This window comes from Acipenser ruthenus, chromosome 1 (genome assembly GCF_902713425.1).
Source record: "Acipenser ruthenus chromosome 1, fAciRut3.2 maternal haplotype, whole genome shotgun sequence".
Lineage (NCBI taxonomy): Eukaryota > Metazoa > Chordata > Actinopteri > Acipenseriformes > Acipenseridae > Acipenser > Acipenser ruthenus.
Genome location: NC_081189.1, coordinates 67469766 through 67490197, shown reverse-complemented (window position 1 = coordinate 67490197; position 20432 = coordinate 67469766). Strand labels below are relative to the sequence as shown.

The 20432-nt window shown below is 36.6% G+C and overlaps 2 protein-coding genes across 2 annotated transcripts; both read right to left on the bottom strand.

Annotated features, from left to right (window-relative positions):
* Positions 1 to 142: 142 nt before the first annotated feature.
* LOC131736863 (endoglucanase A-like) lies at positions 143 to 10980 on the bottom strand. The gene is made up of 8 exons (XM_059022528.1): positions 10870 to 10980; positions 10281 to 10356; positions 10124 to 10180; positions 9749 to 9805; positions 9216 to 9269; positions 8078 to 8116; positions 4564 to 4614; positions 143 to 375 (listed from the first exon to the last, which is right to left on the bottom strand). Exons 2-8 carry the CDS (start codon positions 10332 to 10334, stop codon positions 202 to 204), a joined length of 486 nt encoding a protein of 161 aa, XP_058878511.1. The 5' UTR covers positions 10335 to 10356; positions 10870 to 10980; the 3' UTR covers positions 143 to 201.
* Positions 10981 to 13269: 2289 nt separating this feature from the next.
* On the bottom strand, positions 13270 to 19396 carry LOC131732948 (uncharacterized). Its single transcript, XM_059021987.1, has 7 exons — positions 19301 to 19396; positions 18644 to 18708; positions 18295 to 18342; positions 16788 to 16838; positions 16535 to 16582; positions 16033 to 16062; positions 13270 to 15147 (listed from the first exon to the last, which is right to left on the bottom strand). The coding sequence occupies exons 2-7, from the start codon at positions 18698 to 18700 to the stop codon at positions 14806 to 14808; spliced, it is 576 nt and encodes a 191-aa protein (XP_058877970.1). The 5' UTR covers positions 18701 to 18708; positions 19301 to 19396; the 3' UTR covers positions 13270 to 14805.
* Positions 19397 to 20432: the final 1036 nt, after the last annotated feature.

Genomic DNA, 20432 nt, shown 5'->3' with positions numbered 1-20432 from the left:
CCAAAAAACAACAAAAATGCAGTTTTAGTGTAGATAAGTGTTAATTTAAAGTCTTCTGGCAGTAGATTTGAGTACAGGAGTTATTTTCCAAAAAATGCAACTTATATTTTTAATAAAAAACACATCACTTAACAATATTGAGATTGATACAGTTTTCAAGCATGATAATAGACGAATGTAAAAAAAAAAATAAGTGTGTATTTAGATATCCCCCCTTCCGTTAACAGTAATGCTAGGTTGTGTTGGGGTTGGTGGCGGAAGTAGTCTTGGGGTGGTTGTTGAGGTGGTTGTTGGTCTTGGGGGAGCTGCCGGGGTAAGACGGGGTCTTGCAGTTGTTGTTGGTGTTGGGGGGTCAACTGGGGGTAGAGGAATGATCTGTATAATATAATACATAACATCAGATACAAGTATTGGAAAATGAACAGTTAAAGCACAGATAAATCAATCATTTTAAGTATCTTAGTATTATTGACATCTTACCTAAGTAAAGCACTATATTTTTCCCATAAAACAAAGTACACTTTTAAAAGTCACAATGAATTTATAAAGGTAGTTATCATTTAACAATATGAGTTATTTGTGCATTGTCTGTGGAATTATATCAGAGCAGGCTGCGTTCATAACATTTTATGCAGTATCTTCAGTATTAATATCTTTCAATAAAAAGTTTCAGACTTACATGACAAAAGTTAATGAATGTAGAATGTGTGCATAGCTCTGGATCTGCTTAATCACCAGCACCAACCAGCGAACCCAGGACATATTTTTATTTGTCAACTGTAATAAGCGCCCACCTGTCTTAAGGAGCTTTACTTGGCTATTATGTATGTTGTTGTGCCTTTTTCAATTTGCACTTTATTTGCACTTCAATTTGCACTTAATTTGCATGCAACAACAAATAAATGCCATAGTCATTGTTTTTAGTGCTGCTTTCTGTATTTTAATGATACTGATGTGAACATCTTGTAAAAGATATAAGCATATGACTACAGTTTTGAACATTTTAACTATTTTATGATAAGTACGAAAATAATAATTTAAGATGTTAATTATTATTCATAATAGTAAGAACAGAAATATGTGGTAACACTTTACAAAAAGGTCCTCTTTATGTGAGCTGATGTTTTTGGTTTTATCTTAGGGTTAGGGTTAGGGTTAGGCTTAGATGTAGACTTAGGGTTAGGGTTAGGGTAGGGTGCTTGTTAGGGATAACTTATAGTGGGATTTCTTTTAGTGTGGAACTCATCATGTATGTCCTGGAACACTAAAGGTTATTATTTACTTATACATATTCAAATATTCAACAGCACCAGAGGACTTTATTGAAAAGGGTCACCAAATAATTGTACAGGTCTGTGGCGGAGTGTCCCGCCCCTATGTATTTATTTATTATTATTTGTATTTTTGTTTCCAGCGCGGATAAAAGCGCCGCGTCTTTTGTTATTGTTTTTTATATTTAAAAACCCCGTGAGGATGCATGGCTGATCAGCTACTGATTATTTAACTAGCTGACAGTCACGCATCCTTACTAAACTTGTGCAGACTGTGGCCGAGGGGTAATAAGATAATTAACAGCTAGTTAACCCCTCGGCCAGAGTATAAGAACCTGCAGCTGTCAGTGCTGCGGGGTGGAGTGTACAGAGGAGAACACGGGAGAACACGGGAGAACACGGGAGAGCGAGCAAGTGAAAAAACAATTGCTATATTTAAAAATATACTTGTTTCTGTTTGTTTGGCCATCGCACCTTTTTGTTTTGTTTTGTTGTTTGTTTAAATCTTTTGTTTTGTTTATTTAGTAAATCCAGCTGACCGCCGTTGCGTTCAGTTTCACCCGCCCATCCATTGTTTTGGTTCAGTTACTTCCTGGTCCGTGACGTCACCACACCTCACCACTGCAAGCCATCCTGCCACAAGGTCTTACTTATATTTAATTACAACAGTATGAACTTACATATAGTCGATATAACACATAGTCCTGCAAAACATGATTTTTATTTTAAATTAGTTAACACACAGTTAACAAGTTATTTAAATAATAATGTTGCAGTATTCAGTGGTTCCACTGTCTAACTTTGCAGCATATTAAATGTTTTCTGGAAGCTTCTGCTTTATATTCTAGACTCAATTATTTTTTAAAATCCTTTTTGCACAACAGGTTTTTGTTTTTCATCCAAATCCTGACTCTACCCTGTCAGTCTACATTGTTGTGAAAAAGTATTCTGCGTGCCATTTGGGTTTCATAAAAAAAAAAAAAGTTATGATTTAAAATCACACTAGAATCACACTGCGATCTGCTGAAAAGAAATGGAAGAGAACCAAACTCCCTGCTGCCCTAGACCTCTACCGCACTCTCCTCTCCTCCTTCTCCTCTGCTAAATGTACTTATTTCCAATCTGTAATCCAAGCCTCCACTAACAACCCACGTAAACTATCCTCTACATTCTCTTGCCTCCTAAACCCTACCCCCCTCCTCCATCCTCTATCTCCTCTGATGACTATGCCTCCTTCTTCTCTTCTAAAATCTCAGATATTCGCAAACTCTTTAACACCTCTCCCTCCCCCGCACCCCCTCCTGCTCCAACCCCTACACCCACTGCATCCCCTACTAACTCACCCTCCTTCTCCACCTTCTCTCCCCTCTCAGACTCTGACCTCTCCTCCCTGCTCCAGGGTCACAAACCCACCACGTGTGCCCTGGACCCCCTCCCCACTCACCTCTTTCAAGCTGCTGCTCCTGCTCTACTTCCCTTCATCTCCTCCCTTCTCAACACCTCTCTCCTTTCTGGTCTCTTTCCCTCTGCCTCCAAACAACCCTCTATCACTCCCCTCCTCAAAAAACCCCTCCTCCCTCCAGAGCTACCGTCCTGTCTCCCTCCTACCCTTCCTCTCCAAAACCCTCAAGCGGGCTGTACACCGCCAGCTCTCTGCTTTCCTGTCCAACTACTCTCTGCTTGACCCTCTCCAATCTGGCTTCCGTTCTGCTCACTCCACTGAAACCGCCCTCCTGTCTGTCACCAACTCACTAAACTCTGCCCGAGCTGCCTCTCTCTCCTCTGTCCTAATTCTCCTCGACCTCTCTGCTGCCTTTGACACTCTATTCTACCATCCTCTCTCGCTGACCTGAGAATCTCTGGCACTGCTCTGGCCTGGTTCTCCTCCTACCTCTCCAACCGCACTTACCAGGTAACCTGGCGTGGAGCAACCTCCACACCTCACCCTCTCTTAACTGGAGTCCCCCAAGGGTCAGTCTTGGGTCCTCTCCTATTCTCTCTCTACACCCGCTCCCTGGGCCCCCTCATCGCATCCTATGGTTTCTCATACCATTTCTATGCTGATGATGCTCAGATTTTCCTCTCCTTCCCCACCTCTGATTCCACCAACCCCTCCCATATCTCTACCTGTCTGTCTGCTATCTCCTCCTGGATGCACTCGAATCACCTCAAACTCAACCTCTCTAAATCTGACCTCCTTTTCTTTCCCTCCTCCTCCTCCCCCTCCTCTGATCTCTCTATCTCTGTTCCTCTGGAATCTACCACACTCTCTCCCTCCTCCTCCGCTAAGAACCTCGGAGTCACCCTGGACTCCTGCCTCTCTTATTCCTAGCACATCTCCACTCTGGCACGCACTTGCCGATTCTTCCTGAGCAACATCTGAAGAATCCGACCTTTCCTCACCAACTACGCCACCCAGCTCCTGGTCCAGGCCTTGGTACTCTCCCGCCTAGACTACTGCAACTCCCTCCTGGCTGGCCTCCCTGCGTCCGCCACCCGTCCGCTCCAGCTCATCCAGAACTCCGCTGCTCGCCTGGTGTTCTCTCTGCCTCGCTTCTCCCATGCAACTCCACTGCTCCGTTCACTCCACTGGCTCCCGATCACCGCTCGCATCCAGTTCAAGACTCTTGTACTAGCCTACAGATGCCTTGACCAGACTGCACCCAGCTACCTCCAGACCCTCATCTCTCCCTACACCCCCACTCGACCTCTCCACTCTGCCTGCACTAGAAGACTTGCTCTAACTCCTTTACGCTCCCCTGCCTCCAGAGCCCGCTCCTTCTCCACCCTCGCTCCGCAGTGGTGGAATGACCTTCCTACAGATGTCAGGACTGCCCAGTATCTGACCACATTCCAGTGCCTCCTCAAGACTCACCTCTTCAGAAAGCACCTGTAGAACTCCTCTGTTTTTCCCCCGGGACACTTATCACCCTTCCTTAAATGCGCTTTACTTGCTCTTATCTGCTCCCTATTTTACTGCATTTAATCCTGTACTTTAGAGTACTGTAATCTGTCAAGTGTTATTTAATCTATAGTATTTTGTATTTAATTATATCCTGGTGTAACTATCACTGACACTGTTATCTGCTGTATTATTGAATCGTATTTTGTTATACTTGTACTTGCGAGAACCAAAGTCATTGTATTTATCTTGCTCTTTATTGTATTATTACTTGTACTGTGATTCTTGAAATGTATTTGTTTACTACTGTAATTCGCCCTGGATAAGGGCGTCTGCTAAGAAATAAATAATAACAATAACAATAATAATAATAATAATAATAAAAATTACCACTTGTGGATGTAGCTGCACATATCCATTAGGATAATACATTTTCAATACCTATAAAAACAAGGGTAGACATATTATTTATAATCTTTTTTTTTTAAATGCAAGATTGTCTTAATCTATTCAGTCTCGAACAAAGAAGACTACGTGGTGATCTGATTCAAGCATTCAAAATTCTAAAAGGTATTGACAATGTCGACCCACGGGACTTTTTCAACCTGAAAAAAAAGGACCAGGGGTCACAAATGGAGATTAGATAAAGGGGCATTCAGAACAGAAAATAAGAGGCACTTTTTTACACAGAGAATTGTGAGGATCTGGAACCAACTCCCCAGTAATGTTGTTGAAGCTGACACCCTGGGATCCTTCAAGAAACTGCTTGACGAGATTCTGGGATCAATAAGCTACTAACAACCAAACGAGCAAGATGGGCTGAATGGCCTCCTCTCGTTTGTAAACTTTCTTATGTTCTTATGTTCTTATATACAATGTAGTGCAGAGTATCAGCTATACTATTCATGCTTTTTTTAACAGCTGACTCTTTATGTACTGAAAGATCTGGTATTAACAGCAAAGTCTGTCAGACTGTGCTTGAACAATTTTACCTTGTGTTGTAGCCAATCTGATTTGTTATCTGCACCATCAATGGAACATCATCAAGGATTCAATTGGTATGAACCAGTAGGTATCTACAAGTCTATGAGTAGGTTGTAATGAACAATTCAAATTGACGGATTATAATCTATCCACAGCCATATCAAAGGTTTTTACTCCAAAATTATAGTAGCCCAACATGAGGCTAAAAACAGTTATTTATTTCTGTTTGTTTTTCTTCCCGAACAAAACCATGCTAACGATGATTTGGAGAAAAAATCTTTGATAATCTAGCCTCTATTGAATCAATCCACTTTTTATCATACATGTGCATTTTCCACTAAGAGTTTAAAATAGAAGTGGATGAGGTAGACAGTTTTGGTATTTTACTGTAACTAAAATTATGTGCATTAACTCGGTCACAGTACTGATCATCCATACTAATTGTGGATAACAACCTACTCTACATGACAGTAGGCTAGTAAGGACATACTGACTGATACAAACTGGATAATAATCCTTGATAATTGAATGGGCTGATAAAAATCAGGCTACATGTATGTAGCCTATTGTCCATCTATGTCATCCAGATCTCTTTGTGTTCAGATAAAATAGAATCAGAGCCTTTCCACCAAGCACCAATTGAGGTTTTTCAAATGCTGTGTCAGTATATTTAATTATTACTGTTCGTTCAGGGATGTCATACATTTCTTCTGGGTCCCACTTCTGAATTTCTTCGCTCTCAGGCAAAAAGCTATTCTCAGGCCTGATACTTTCAAGGAATATGGGTTAGAAAGTATGTGCGACTTCTCTTTCCGTTTTGGAAAGCAAACCCAGATGAAACCGATAGAGTGAATAAAAAGATAAATAAGAATTAAAAGGAAAATTGCACCAAATATGGTCACATAAAAGAAGCATTATGTTATTTTATACTTATTAAAAAAGAGAGCTAGAGAACACCAGAAACACTGTTTATTAAAGAACAATGGCTTCAGGTACTTCATCTTAACTGTTTGTCCAAAAGAGTAAGACTGAATCTGATGACAATAAGAAACATAAAATATGAAATTAATAGCTCAAATATTTTAGCCAACTTATTAAAGTTGAAAGATAAACTGAACGTTTTCATTGTAAAATGCAAAAAAAGGTAACACATACAGTGCCTTGCATAACTATTCACCCCCCTTGGACTTTTCCACATTTTGTAGTGTTACAACCTGGAATTAAAATGGATTTAATTGGAATTTTTACCATTTGATTTACACAACATACTTAACACTTTGAAGGTGCAAAATATTTTTTATTGTGACACAAAAGTTAATTAAACAAAAAAAAGACATTTGTTGGTTGCATAAGTATTCACCCCCGAGTCAATACTTGGTAAAAGCACCTTTGGCAGCAATTACAGCTGTGAGTCTTTTTGGGTAAGTCTCTACCAGCTTTGCAAATCTGGATTCTGCAATTTTTGTCCATTCTTCTTGGCAAAATTGCTCAAGCTCTGTCAAGTTGGATGGGGACCGTTGGTGAACAGCAATTTTCAAGTCTTGCCACAGATTCTCAATCGGATTGAGGTCTGGGCTTTGACTGGGCCATTCTAAGACATTCAGGTTCTTGTTTTTAAACCACTCCAGTGTAGCTTTGGCTGTGTGTTTAGGGTCATTGTCCTGCTGGAAGGTGAACCTCCGCCCCAGTCCCAGGTCTCTTGCAGACTGAAACAGGTTTTCCTCTAGAATTTCCCTGTATTTGGCTCCATCCATCTTGCCCTCAATCCTGACCAGTTTCCCAGTCCCTGCCGATGAAAAGCATCCCCATAACATGATGCTGCCACTACCATGCTTCACCGTGGGGATGGTGTTTTCAGGGTGATGAGCAGTGTTGGCTTTGCGCCACACATAGCGTTTTGCGCTAAGGCCAAAAAGTTCAGTTTTGGTCTCATCAGACCAGAGAACCTTTTTCCACATGTTTGCTGTGTCTCCCACATGCCTTTTGGCAAAATCCAAATGGGATATGATATGGGTTTTTTTCAGCAATGGCTTTCTTCTCGACACTCTTCCATAAAGCCCAGCTTTGTGGAGCGTCCGGGTTATAGTTGCCCCATGGACGGTTTCACCCATCTCAGCTGTGGATCTCTCCAGCTCCTTCAGAGTTACCATTGGCCTCTTGGTTGCTTCTCTGACTAATGCCCTCCTTACCTGGTCACTGAGTGGACTCCATTCAACTAATTATGTGACTTCTGAAGGCAATTGGTTGCACCAGAGCTTATTTAGGGGTGTCACAGCAAAGGGGGTGAATACTTATGCAATCAAGACTTTTCAGTTTTTTATTTGTAAATAATTTTGAAAAATATGTAGATTTTTTTCCCCACTTCGACATTATGGACTATTTTGTGTAGATCAGTGACAAAAAATCCTAATTAAATCAATTTTAATTCCAGGTTGTAACACTACAAAATGTGGAAAAGTCCAAGGGGGGTGAATACTTATGCAAGGCACTGTACAAAAGTGTATAAACAAAGGAGTAAACTTTTGCTGTTATGCAACATCCTTGACATAAATATATACATCAATCTAATGAAAAAAAATATATACTTCAAGCCGATGTAATGCAAACAAGTGCACCCTAGAATTACTGTCTAAAGGCACAATAAGATTATTATACCTAATAACATATAAGCAGATGTTTGCTTAATTACAAGTCGTGTAGATACAGAGTTTTGACAAAGTGTTTCTTCTCGTTTTGTTGTGTGATTTTGTGTAGTTATCCATGCATTAATACATTTGCTCGATAACTATAAACTACTGAAGGGCAGTGTATATAGTAAGATGATTCTGTCACAAACCCTTTGACTAGAGACTGTAGACATCTTTAGTATTACTATACTGTATGTTAATGAATTTCCGCTAACTGAATGTAATGCATTTACCTGATTTTGTTGAGGAATGAAGGGGTTAACAGCTGGTACCTATTTAAAAAAAAAAAAAACAGTTAAAATCAGAAGCGTTTTAAGGGAAAACCACCCTTGTTGATTTAATCGGCAAAATGTATAAAAAGTATGGATACCTTTCTGTGACTTAATCATTTACTTTTCTAAAGAAGCACTAAGTAACACTACTGGTTTTGATCATGTCTTTGATATACTGCTGGCACCAGTACACTTTTGAGATAATGTATAAACTAGTTCTCTAAATGACTCACTGTTAAAAGTATTCTTAGAAATACGATATGAATATTATTATTAATACATTTAGCATTTCACATTTCATATAGCTTGCATTTCTTTCGTTTAACCATTGTTCAAACAAGCTAAAGCCCCTTTCACACTGGCATGCTGTACCCGGTTTGGAAGCTACCCAGGTCAGGACCCGGTGTCATGCGGGTCGGGTATGCGAGTTCACACTGCTTTTGATAAAGCAGGGTTGACCTGGTTGACAGACGCAAGTACACAATGCGCGTATCAATGCCCCATCCAATCTTCTCTGGATTGAACCATCAGCCCAAATGTTGATTAGAGCAAATGTTTCTTCATCCCTGCTTCAATCTGGCTCGTGCTGTGTCTCAAGCAACAAAAATTTGACTGTTTGTTATTTCGTTGGCCGTCAAGCATTTTGTCTCGCTCAACCCGGGTCAAAGCGTGTTAAAGGCTTACTATGTGTCCCTTTTCAACTACAGATCATAAAGCTACATTTCTTGGGTGTGGTGGTTTAATACATTTCCACAAGGGATTTTCAAAAGTAAGATTGCCACCTCTGCAATTGTGGCACCTGTGAGTTAGTAAATAGGAAATCTCTATACAAAATCACAGATACAGAGGCGACAAAAATTACAACTGCACATCCCTACTGTCTTCAGAAATTTAGCTTTTTAAGGACTTTCATAAGCAGACCTGGTGGAGGAAAATAGATATTTGTGGTAGAATACTTTGCAAAAGTATTAAGAAATTGAATGATATAAAAAGCTGTTTCACATGTTGTAATCAACTATGAATGTAAATTAATGGAGTCTGATTTCTTTGACTTTTAACATGGTTCTCTACATAAGTAATAAAATATATACATTTTTACCTTTCTGAGCTGTTGTGGTATATAAGTGTACACATGTTGAGATAGTACCCCCTGCTGAAAGAAAGGACAAATATATTTGAATTTGAAAATAGAAAAAAGTGCTTAAGATTTGCTGAATGATTTCTAAATCTCAGTAGTACTGCATGTGGCTCCAAAGTATGTTTATAATAACTTAATGGAAATGTAAACACATTTGTTTGTAGCTGCCATGATGTGCTTATGACTTGTATTTAATCTGCAACAAATCTATGAAATCTGGGTCACGGCACCAGGTTCAATATTAAACTGAAGAACGTCTGAAGTATTTTACACCCCTCCCCTGCACACCTACCCACCCGACCCCCCCCCGACCCCCCCCCCCCCCACCCCTGCAGCCTTAGTGGAACAGTATTTTGGTTTAAGCCAAAAAGGAATCTAAAATGAATGTTTGCTGGATTGTTACAGTTACCTTAACAGAACCTGCAGTAGTCTTTTTAACTCTGATGACAACTAAGAATTCAGTACAAATGGTAACCTATATCTCTTTCACCTACCATTACAGGTACTCGATTTTGAATCCCAGCATAATGTGATTGATAGAAGTATGCCATCTAGAGGGGAAATAGAAAGTGATTTAATTAAATACATTTACAATTAAATTGAAACTCCAGAGCTTTTCTATAGCAGACAAAAACAGTGCTAACATTTCACAGATGTATAGTGGGTGATGGGGAACACAATGTACAGTTGGTGCAATAACGGGTTATGCCACAAGGACCTGTGTACTCAAATTACACTACAATTTTCTACCGAAGCAATATGAACACAAGTTTTCTTAAAAATCATGCAGTTTTCACACTACAATGTGCTTTCCATCACTGAAAATATTGTATTATGTTATATTGGGATAAACAGAAAAAAAGTCTTACTTCGTGGCTTACAGAATTATCCCTCCTGACTAGTCTGTGGTGTCGTTGGTTAAAAATCTGGATGAGAAACAAAAAAAATGACTTTTGATAAAAACTTTAGTTGCAGTTGTGTACTGTCTGAAATTTGTTTAGAACAATTATAACTTTGGGGACTTACTGGGTATGAGAAAGTCACAGTCAAAAGACAGACAAAGAGAAATACATTATCCATCTTTTTATTTTATAGAACACAGCTAAAAAGAGAAAAAAAACATGCTTGTTAAAAAACACAAACTTATATTGATTAATTAATACACAAAGATTCTCAAAGCTATTTATTGCAAATCTTCATTACTGGTAGAGCATTTTTCATTTTAGAACTCAAATTCTGAAACAAACAAGAGACAACTTCAGACTACTTACACAACCCCAAATGAAATGTCTAGATTGTTTATTTCTGGTTTGGTAATTTTAATTAGTGCAATTTCTATGTGCTTATGACTAGTAATTATCTTTGAGAATCTAGCCTATATTGTATCATCCATAACTATTAATCATCCAATAGAGTGCTGAATTTAGAAATACTAAAACTTAATAAAATCAATGAAAATATTTCAACTATCTTTTTCAATGTCTTCCAATATATATATATATATATATATTCAAAATTACAACTCATTACAAATAGACTCAAGCCAGTTAAAACATAGTTATAAACATAATAAGCATGATAGAAAATAAAATAAAAAAACAACAATAGTAATTACCTTTTACCAGATGTCGAAGGCTTAGATTCTGTATAGAAAGTCCCAGTTCTAATTAGAATATCTAAAATAACTATGCCTTGGACGAAGTGCTCTTTGTACCCTTATCCTCACAGTACAGAAGCAGATCTTTTACTGCATGTTTTCCAAATATGAAACCAGTAAAGAAGCCTTGTTAAAATTAGAAATGATTTCATTAGTGATTCATTTTCCATCACCCAGAAAACCCTCTTTCACTTGTGCTTCCTATCACATGAAAGGGAAACGCCACTCATTTTTACCTTCTCATTGTGGTCAATGTTACCATACAGTGCCTTTTAACACCGCAGATGTTTTAACAATTTCATTTGTCACAGTTACACCATGTGACCCTGTCAAGATGAGTATGAAAATGAGTGGAATCAGATATGATCCAGCACATGTACAGTACCGCCACAGAGTGCTCGTGTTGACTGTGTTTCCCAAATACCTTTCAATGTTGGAACAACTCTTTAGTTGATTGGTGTTTTCACATTGCTTGTATGTTATTATATAAGTCAAACTGAGAGTGAAGCAGCTAAATCACTTGTCAGCCATAGAGGGCACTTTTACTGTACATGGAGGCAACCGTTGCTACTATAAAGTCTTTGATTCTGTCTCAGGCTCTCTGCATATTGTTATTATTATTATTATTATTATTATTATTTATTTCTTAGCAGACGCCCTTATCCAGGGCGACTTACAATCGCAAGCAAATACAAATACATTCAAGTGTTACAATACATGTCATACAATAAGAGCAAGAAATACAATATTTTTTTTTTTTTCAAGTGTGACAGTAGTTGTAGTTATTGCTTTAAAAAACTTGACACTCTCCTTTCATACACTTTACATCCCAATGTAGGACTGAAAAAGTTGTTTTGATAGTTGCACTTGTGTAGCATCCAAAGTGACTCAGTATTCTGAAGCTGGTGTTTGTGTGAAGATTTTGTTGACATTAAGGCATATGATGACATGGTTATTCTGTTAAGCCTACCCGGCATTGTAGGAAAATATGGAACTTTGAAAAACAGCAACCAAACTATAAGTAATTAAATAGTTTCAGTGCCGTATATGGAAATACGTCATACAGAATGATTGGAGTTATTGTTCTAAAGCCCTTTACAGGTATGCAGTGTTGAAAGTTCATCAGATGTTGAGAATTATGTAGATTTTGTACATCGTTAATGAAAAAATAAATTGTATAATGGCTGTTACGAATAAAACTTATTTATGAGTAAGGATTCATTGATTAGAATGACTGTCAAAAACAAAAGTACCATTTTAGTTCAGAAAAAGGAAAAACAAACAGGTTGAACTAGAAAAAAAACATACTTTATTTCCATTACAGAAAAAAAATATAAAAATATAGTTCTATAAAATCATCAAGAATATACATTATTTGGTTTGTTTTATATGTCAGATTTGGTAAACAACAATCCCAAACATATTTTCAATTAACAAAAATGTAATCTTATTCTACATTTATGTTTTTTTTTAATCACTATTTTCTTACTTTTTGAATGTGATATTTTGTCAACAGATTATTATTATTATTTATTTATTTCTTAGCAGATGCCCTTATCCAGGGTGACTTAAAATTGTTACAAGATATCACATTATTTTTTACATACAATTACATTATTTTTTATACATTATTTTTACATAAAATTACACATGTATACAGTTGGGTTTTTACTGGAGCAATCTAGGTAAAGTACCTTGCTCAAGGGTACAGCAACAGTGTTCCCCACCTGGGATTGAACCCACGACCCTCTGGTCAAGAGTCCAGAGCCCTAACCACTACTCCACACTGCTGCCCCATCAAAGTCTGCCAGAATGGCTTATGTAGAGATTTCAATTTGTGATAACGCAAAGGAATTTTTATGATTGCTTCAAAGCTGCATCTAAGCTCCCTTTGACCAAGAGAAAGGGGTAAGAGAAAAAAACATTAACTTGCAACTTTCAGAAACAAGTTTAAACTGTGCATATTACTATCCAGCAAATAACCTGATTTGAATGTCTCGTACACTACACCGTCGATGATGGATCTAACGTGTGATAGTGTGACAGGAGTTATGTGTTCCGAGCCAAAGGCGAGGGCGCTAACGAAAGTCAAGGTCAACTATCACATGGAAGAGCCATCATCGAGAGGGCACTATCCCTATTAGAAAATGATTTTTGCCATTGTTTTTCTTTAAAAAATAAAATCGTAAACCTAGATTTACCTTGAACTTGTACTGATTCGTTGGGTACCTTTCCGCTGAGTAAAGACGTTAGAACATTTTTTAAAATAAAAAAAAACAAGGATGACACACATATAAAGAGAAAAACAATTTGTTTTTATTTAGTAAATCAATTTTTATGTTGTATTAACTTGTTAGGGTTTATTTATAATCTGGACATTGCCTGAGGAATGAAAGGAGCAATTACTGAACAGTCCGTGTACGATGGAGTCTGAACTACAAATACAATATCTCATTAAATACCACTCTAAAATGCCTCCTAACTCACCATGTTTCTACTTTCAGCCAAAGCCTTTCTCTCCTGAATCTATATATGAATGGAGCAATATTACTGAATTGTCTGGTCTCGTTATGGTGTTGTTGAAAGATGTGCTCCAGTCGAGCTGACAGTCTGTGATTGATCTTGGCAGTTGCAGGTACAGGATTGGTTGCTTTCGTCGATGCAAAGTACTGATTGGCTGGTTTTGGTGGATAATAAAATTCATTTGGACCAATTATGTCTTTGTTTAGTATTTACTGTCCAATAGATAAAAATACAAGAAGTCAAAAAGAAAAAGCCAGCTCTTGCGTGGATTGATTTTAAATTTGATTCACAGCTGGTGCTGAGACGTTCCCAGCGGGCATCTATCGTCTATTAGAGTCTGCTAGAACTGGACGCTGATTTGGTGACAGTACTGAATCATTTTCTAATTATGCAATAGTGACCGACAGGCAGGCCAGGAAATTCCCTGCCTGGAGGTCATTATTGCTATTATAAACCGTTTAGACTTTTAACAGCAATAACATCAAGATTTTTAACCTTTTTTTTTCTTTTTCTGTGTGCTGCAGTGCTCCTTTCCCGTGCTACTGCATCGGTTCTTTGACGGTATAATTCCTCTTGTGAACAGTGAAGCAAACTATTTTTTCTCAACAAACACACCAAACATTCAAAAATCTAAATACAGTTTAGTTTTTAATTTACTTAAGACAGGGAAAACATTTATACAAAAGACAGTTGTGTTTCGTCTGCTATTAGTAAAGAACAGTTTTAAATATAACAAACTGATTCTATAACTAACAGTATTATTAAACACATTAATTTATTACCAAAAGAAAATAATTAAATGAGTAATTTAAATATTGTAGTTATTTCTTTTGTAAAGTTAATTGTTTTTATTTGTTTTAAAATGTATTCATTTCAAGCGGGTATGTTCGGGGCTAAGGTTTCTGGGGGTGGAGCAAAGCATTGAGGCTTTGGGTTTTGAATGTGCTGCTGCTGATTGTCAACTATTGACGGCTGGTGGACGTTAATAATTTCAGAAATTAGGACTTTGGAAAGATGTGAAGACCATTCTTGTTTGTTGGATAGAGATGGAGCCCAGTCATTTTTTTTTATAGAGGATTCGTTTTTGTGTCCTGTTATAGCCATTATTTCACAGCTTTGGAGTCCATCAGCTTCTGAAAGAATCTTATACTGTGTTTTTTTTCTTTCATTTTTATGTTGTGCTTCTATCAGTTGACAGTTATACTAGATGTTCTTTTTGGCGGATTGATACCTTACTGTACTTTATCGGTGATGGTTGTGTGGACATTCTGAGGGCATTTCCTGACAGTTAATGCCCTCTACAGCAACCAATCAGAAGACAGCATTCGGGTTGTACTCATCTTGATAGGTTTATAATTTTAATTAATACATTCATTTTCTGTTATCCCCCCTTCCATTAGTTGTACTTGTAGTGACTGTTGTAGGAGGTGTGGTTGTAGTAGACACCATTGTAGGTGTGGTTGTAGTAGACACTGTTGTAGGAGGTGTGGTTGTAGTAGGGCCTGTAGTGGTGGCAGCCACAGGTGTTGATGATGTAATGGATGCGGTTGTTGTAACTGCTATGTTGCCTGTAGTTAAGGGAATAGCAGAAAGTGTTGGTAAGACCGATGTCATACTAGTGCGCAACGTAGTCATCTTGGTTGAAATCCATGGTCTGGCTCTGGTCCTTTTGGTGCACGGTCTTGATGTTGAAGTATGAACACGTTTTACGGGCTGTAAAATATTAAACCAAACATCAAACCTGAGTAATTCTATTTTTATTCTAATGCAGCCTTACAATACATTACAGGATATATTTTTAAACTTATCCCAGATTATTATATAAATAAATATATTTTAAATAACAAAAATGGGGTGACTTTTTTTTGGATCAGTTTGTCTAGATCCCGCAAGTCTCAGGTCCAATAGCAGAACCACCTATGCTTTATGTCTTGGTTTGTCTCAGCGTGTATATGGTTACCAAATTAGATAACATTTGAATATAAGTTTAATATATGATTGAGCAATCTGAGATCTTAAAACACATGCATTAGCAGTTTACTAGAGTTAAAGAGCAACTTGTTTTGGGTATGACATATTCTCATTTTTAGATTCACTTGGTATATCGTTTTTTGTTTAGGTTAACAGATACTGTAAGTTCGGTGCATCCCTGCGGCCTCCATAGAACTCTGATTTCTAAATACACCTCGTACACCAGAGTGTAATCATTTCTACTACTGGACCTAAAAAATACCCCATGGAGGAAATTTGGTATGTTTCAGGGGGGTTTATTGTTGGTTACTTTGAGATTAGACATGTTTCTGAGACTTCTATTGAGGCCATATCGGGCTTTTAACTTCTGAGTTTTCAGAAGTCACCAGGATATGAGAACTGAAATAGCAAATGGCTTACAAAGTAATTCTAAACTACAATAGTAATACATTTGGTAAAACAACTGATATTTCAGATCTGTACCAAGTTGATCTTTGAGAGTGCAATACCATTTTCAGTGTTACTGCTATCTTTGATAATCTTTGATTTAAACACTAAAATCATCACATAAATGTACATTTGTTTTACAGGTAATTTTTTTATTTCTACGGCAGAATATATACTTACACATAGAGGACGCTGATAGAGAACAATACCCTGAAATTTTCAAACAAAAAACATTTAAACAAACTGTTTTTGACTTGAATGTCAAAGTAATTTCTGTTAAATACTGTAATAATGTTTTTTGTTTGTTATACAATGTTATCTATTATTTAAAAATATATATTACTGCAGTGTAATTTAAAGGGTACATAAGGACCTTTTTATTTTATTGTGTTACATGTTTCCATGTGTTGCTACAACTTCTTTTTTACATTTTGACCACTTTTTTAAACTTTTAAAATGCATTCCCTGCCTCAAGATGGCTTCCCATGTACCCGCATGGACCTCTCAAAACTACATTTCCTAAATCCACCTCAGTTACACATGTGAGCAGGAGGATGATGGGAAATGTAACACAATAAAATAAAAAGGTGCTTATGTACCCTTTAATGAGAAAATGTGAATCTGCCTTTTCTACTTATAATCTGTAAAATACAGATTTTCTGAAAGTAATTGTCTGTTTTACCTGTCCAGGTTGGTATGTAAATCTGTATGAAGAGTGGAACGGGAAACCCTATTAAAAAAAAACAATATTAAATGATATTATAGAAGCCAGTACAACTCAACAAAAAGCAAACAAACATAAAATTAAAACAGAGACATTTCAAATGTTACTTTCCTAGCTACAGTGAATGTTGAATTACTATGTGGTCTCTTGAATATTCACAGCCATTCACAGATAAAAGTAATGATCATCTGTTACGTAACGTTAAATTTACCCAGTTTTGTTGCTGTGATGCGCCTTTGTGAACAGGACGACATGGCCAAAACTGCAAGGAAATTAAAAAAAAAAAAAAAAGAAAATCAAAGCATGTCTCTTCCTCATTGCTCATCACACTAATTTACTTAAATAAAATGAATGTATTGTGCAGCTGGCAGAGGAACCTAAGAAGACCAGAAGACTAAATAATTTACAGGAAAAGTTGTGAAGCTAATAAGGAGAAAGAAAATATTATTAAAGACTGTGGGCATTGCAGGACATGCTGTGTCAGTTAACTTAAAGATAAGTCATCTGCTTATCTTACTAATTAAAAACGCTTCACAATCAAATTCTCTCTTGACTCCTGATTCTCTAGCTGAACTGTAGTTGTAGGTGGCTGATTTGGCAGCAGCCAATACTCTGTTAACAGGTCCACTGTACTACACAGTTGGCGTTGTTACTTTCATCACACAACAAACCTACAGGCTGAGTTTGGTACTGCACATTGACCTCGTCATCAAAGGACGAACTATGGCACCTACTTTATAACAAGAAAAAAAAAAAAGAAAAAAACACCTCTAAATTCAGTAAGTCCATCATAAAAGTTGTAAAACCCCAAAATACACAACGTGGTATTGCAACGCTATTCATTACACTGCACATATGTGGCAAATCAATAATACCACTGTCAGTAACATTTCATTGTTAACTATCTTCTATTTTAAAACAATACACTACTGCTGTATATAAACACGTTATCAAAATCTGGATTTCTAAAGCAATGTTGATGCTGAAATTGTAATAGAACCGCCTTTCACTACTTGTGTGACTATTGCCTGGTCACACGGGCGACAGATTTGTTGACGGCAACAAGGGCCTTCTTTCCTGCAGAAAACTTTGCAATTTGTGAGACTTGGAACACGTCTACTAGATTTGCTGAACTAGTCACAACATGTTAAGGTCTCTGCATATGTGAGCTAGCCTCGTGCACTGAATGCATGCCTGCCACAGGGTTCCCCTGGGTCCTAAACCCTGCTAAGTACAGTAAACACAGACCATACATGACTTCTGTAGAAATTAACGGTTTGCTGACATTAAATGTGTTTAACAGAGTTTTTAGCAAAATCCGGGAGAAAAGCTGTCCCCGGAGTTGTCCGGGAGAAGTGTCCAAAAAACGGTAGAGTTACAGCAAATAAGGGAGAGTTGACAGGTCTGGTAATATAATTTTTACATTGCACTATTTCAGTGTAATAGTATATGCTGGTACAACTGGTTCCTTTTTCTAACTGTCCATTTCACATAAAATTAATAAAAAGCATAACATAATTGTTTACAAAAACATCTATTTAAAAAACTTCTGACATAAATCCGCCACATATATTTTAACGTTCTTGGGTTTGTTAAAAAACAAAAAACAAAAAAATCTCAATGATAAATAAATACAGTAATTTACATGAAACACAAATGTAATGTAAATAATAAATCATAAATAAAACATAGATTATTTTTTTCTTTGTATTTTTTACCTTTTTGCTGCTTGACTTATCTGCAAGGCGGTGCTGGGATTTGAAAACCTATATCACACGAATAAAACACAATAATGTGACCTAATACCAGCACTTACAGGATTTATCCACAACACTTTATTGACTATTTATTAAGAACTGTTTTTCGAGTCTCTATAAACAGTTCTTTGAGAATGAACTTCTAACATTCGGCAAAACAGCCGCAAACTTAATTAATCAAAAGAGACGTTAGAAAAACAGTCCTTTACAAAACATAATACAACTATATTATTTATGTTATGAGTGAAACCTTCTGGACAAACCAGGCAAAAAAAACAAGTATTGATATTAACGTAAACAGTATACTTACAGGTGAACAACTCATTGTGCACAGAAGAAAGGTCAATGGAATCAACAACTTTAACATCTTTATATCTGTGAGTAAATGCATTTAGGTTACTATACATTAAAGGTACATTTTAATACCCCAACAATCAATAGTATAAATTGTTATTCTTGAGGATACAGTTCTTTATACTTAAATTTAAACATGCACGTTTTGTAGGATTTCACTCATTTAAGTTTGTAAATAATTTATTAGAGCAACAATGTTATATATATATATTTTTAAAACATTAAAAGACAGATCTATCTAGATAGATAGTTACACATTGATTACTACTTGGCATTCTCTGATGCAACTGCAATTGAAAATCTAAACTGTTAAAACACTCATGATCAGTAGGGTAGTAATCACTGAAATAAAATAAGGGTCAGCACTACGAACATCAAATGTTAAGTACAGTAAAGGGTACAGAAAAGAGTAATTTTCTAAATTAAAGTGTTTTGTATGCAAAACACAAATGGAGACAGTAAAATATCATGACAACTAAATCACTGGATACCCCCAATGATTCTGCTTTAAAAGCAAACAAACAAACAAATAAATAAATAAATACGTAAATAAATAAATAAGCAGTGATGCATCTGGTATTTCAGATAAAATAATTGTTTTTATAATGCTTACCTTCTTTGAGACACAGGGAAAAATAATGAAGTGTGCTAATTTCCAGTGACCTGGAGGCAGTGTCTGTGGACTGCTGTTTGCTTCACTGACTCCTTTGCTCTATATGTAGACTGTATCAGGAGCAATGCCTATAAAAGGTAAGATAAAATCATCATCAGATGAGACATCTACTATTTACCAAGTTAATAAACTCTATGCCTCATTTACAATTTGTCTAACCTCTTGTCACGAAATGATACTGAAATGTAATTACATGTTCCAATGTTTTTTTCTGGACAACCAGACATTATATAAAGTGGTTTTGAATGAGGAAGAAATTCCAGGTACCTACTCTTTCATGTTTCCTATTGAGATATCCACTGGTCACCATGGTAACACGATCGTCTTGATTAAAAATATATACAAAGCCTTAATTGACCTATTAGACTTTAGTCAAAGGGTTTACATTGTTTTCTGAATAATCCTACTATTTGTAGATTATCCACTTCCTGTTATTAGGGTGTTGAAAATGCCCTTCTGTTTAGGTTTATTAACTCAGTTTAAGGTACATGTATTATGAAAATAAAATGCAATTTAGAAGTAAAAGGAAAATAAATAACAGATGTAATTAAATAAAAGTGTGATTATACCATCATTGTTGGAGCTTACAAAATGAAATAATGAATTAATTACAGCACAGTGGAAAACAGGATCCTAATTCCCAGGGAGTCCCTGGCAGAATACCCAGTAAAGGCACCACTGGGTTGCGTGCAGGGTGAATGGAATAGTTAGTTTGAAGTGTATGACAACTTTCCCTTAAACAGCTGACTGAATTTTACAGTGGGTCTGACTGAATTTTCTCATGAAGTTTCTCATGAATCTCATTTTTTTACACTAATGGGGAAGTTTCATGAGCTGCTCGTTTTATCTTCTAGTAATTCCCTCCCAAAAGCTAAATCACAAACAGTATCTTGTATAAACTGACACATCATACTGTATTCCTGTCTGTGTTGTTCAAGTTTTCTTTCCACTGTGCTGTGGGTATAGATATCTATATCTATATATATATATATTTATATTTGCAATGATTCAAGGTTTTGTAAAAGCTATGTGATTATGGATGATACTCAGTTTAATGGTATGTTCCTATCGT

Excerpts from the sequence above, each read along its gene's own strand:
- LOC131732948 (XM_059021987.1), bottom strand. The coding sequence starts at position 18,700 with ATGTTAAAGTTGTTGATTCCATTGACCTTTCTTCTGTGCACAATGAGT. Across the intron at positions 16,063-16,534 it reads TTACATACCAACCTGGACAG|GGTATTGTTCTCTATCAGCG; the intron begins GTAAAACAGACA and ends TGAAAATTTCAG. Across the intron at positions 15,148-16,032 it reads TCTATCAGCGTCCTCTATGT|CCCGTAAAACGTGTTCATAC; the intron begins GTAAGTATATAT and ends AATATTTTACAG.
- LOC131736863 (XM_059022528.1), bottom strand. The coding sequence starts at position 10,334 with ATGGATAATGTATTTCTCTTTGTCTGTCTTTTGACTGTGACTTTCTCA. Across the intron at positions 4,615-8,077 it reads TCATTCCTCAACAAAATCAG|GTATTGAAAATGTATTATCC; the intron begins GTAAATGCATTA and ends TTGTTTTTATAG. Across the intron at positions 376-4,563 it reads TGCAGCTACATCCACAAGTG|ATCATTCCTCTACCCCCAGT; the intron begins GTAATTTTTATT and ends TATATTATACAG.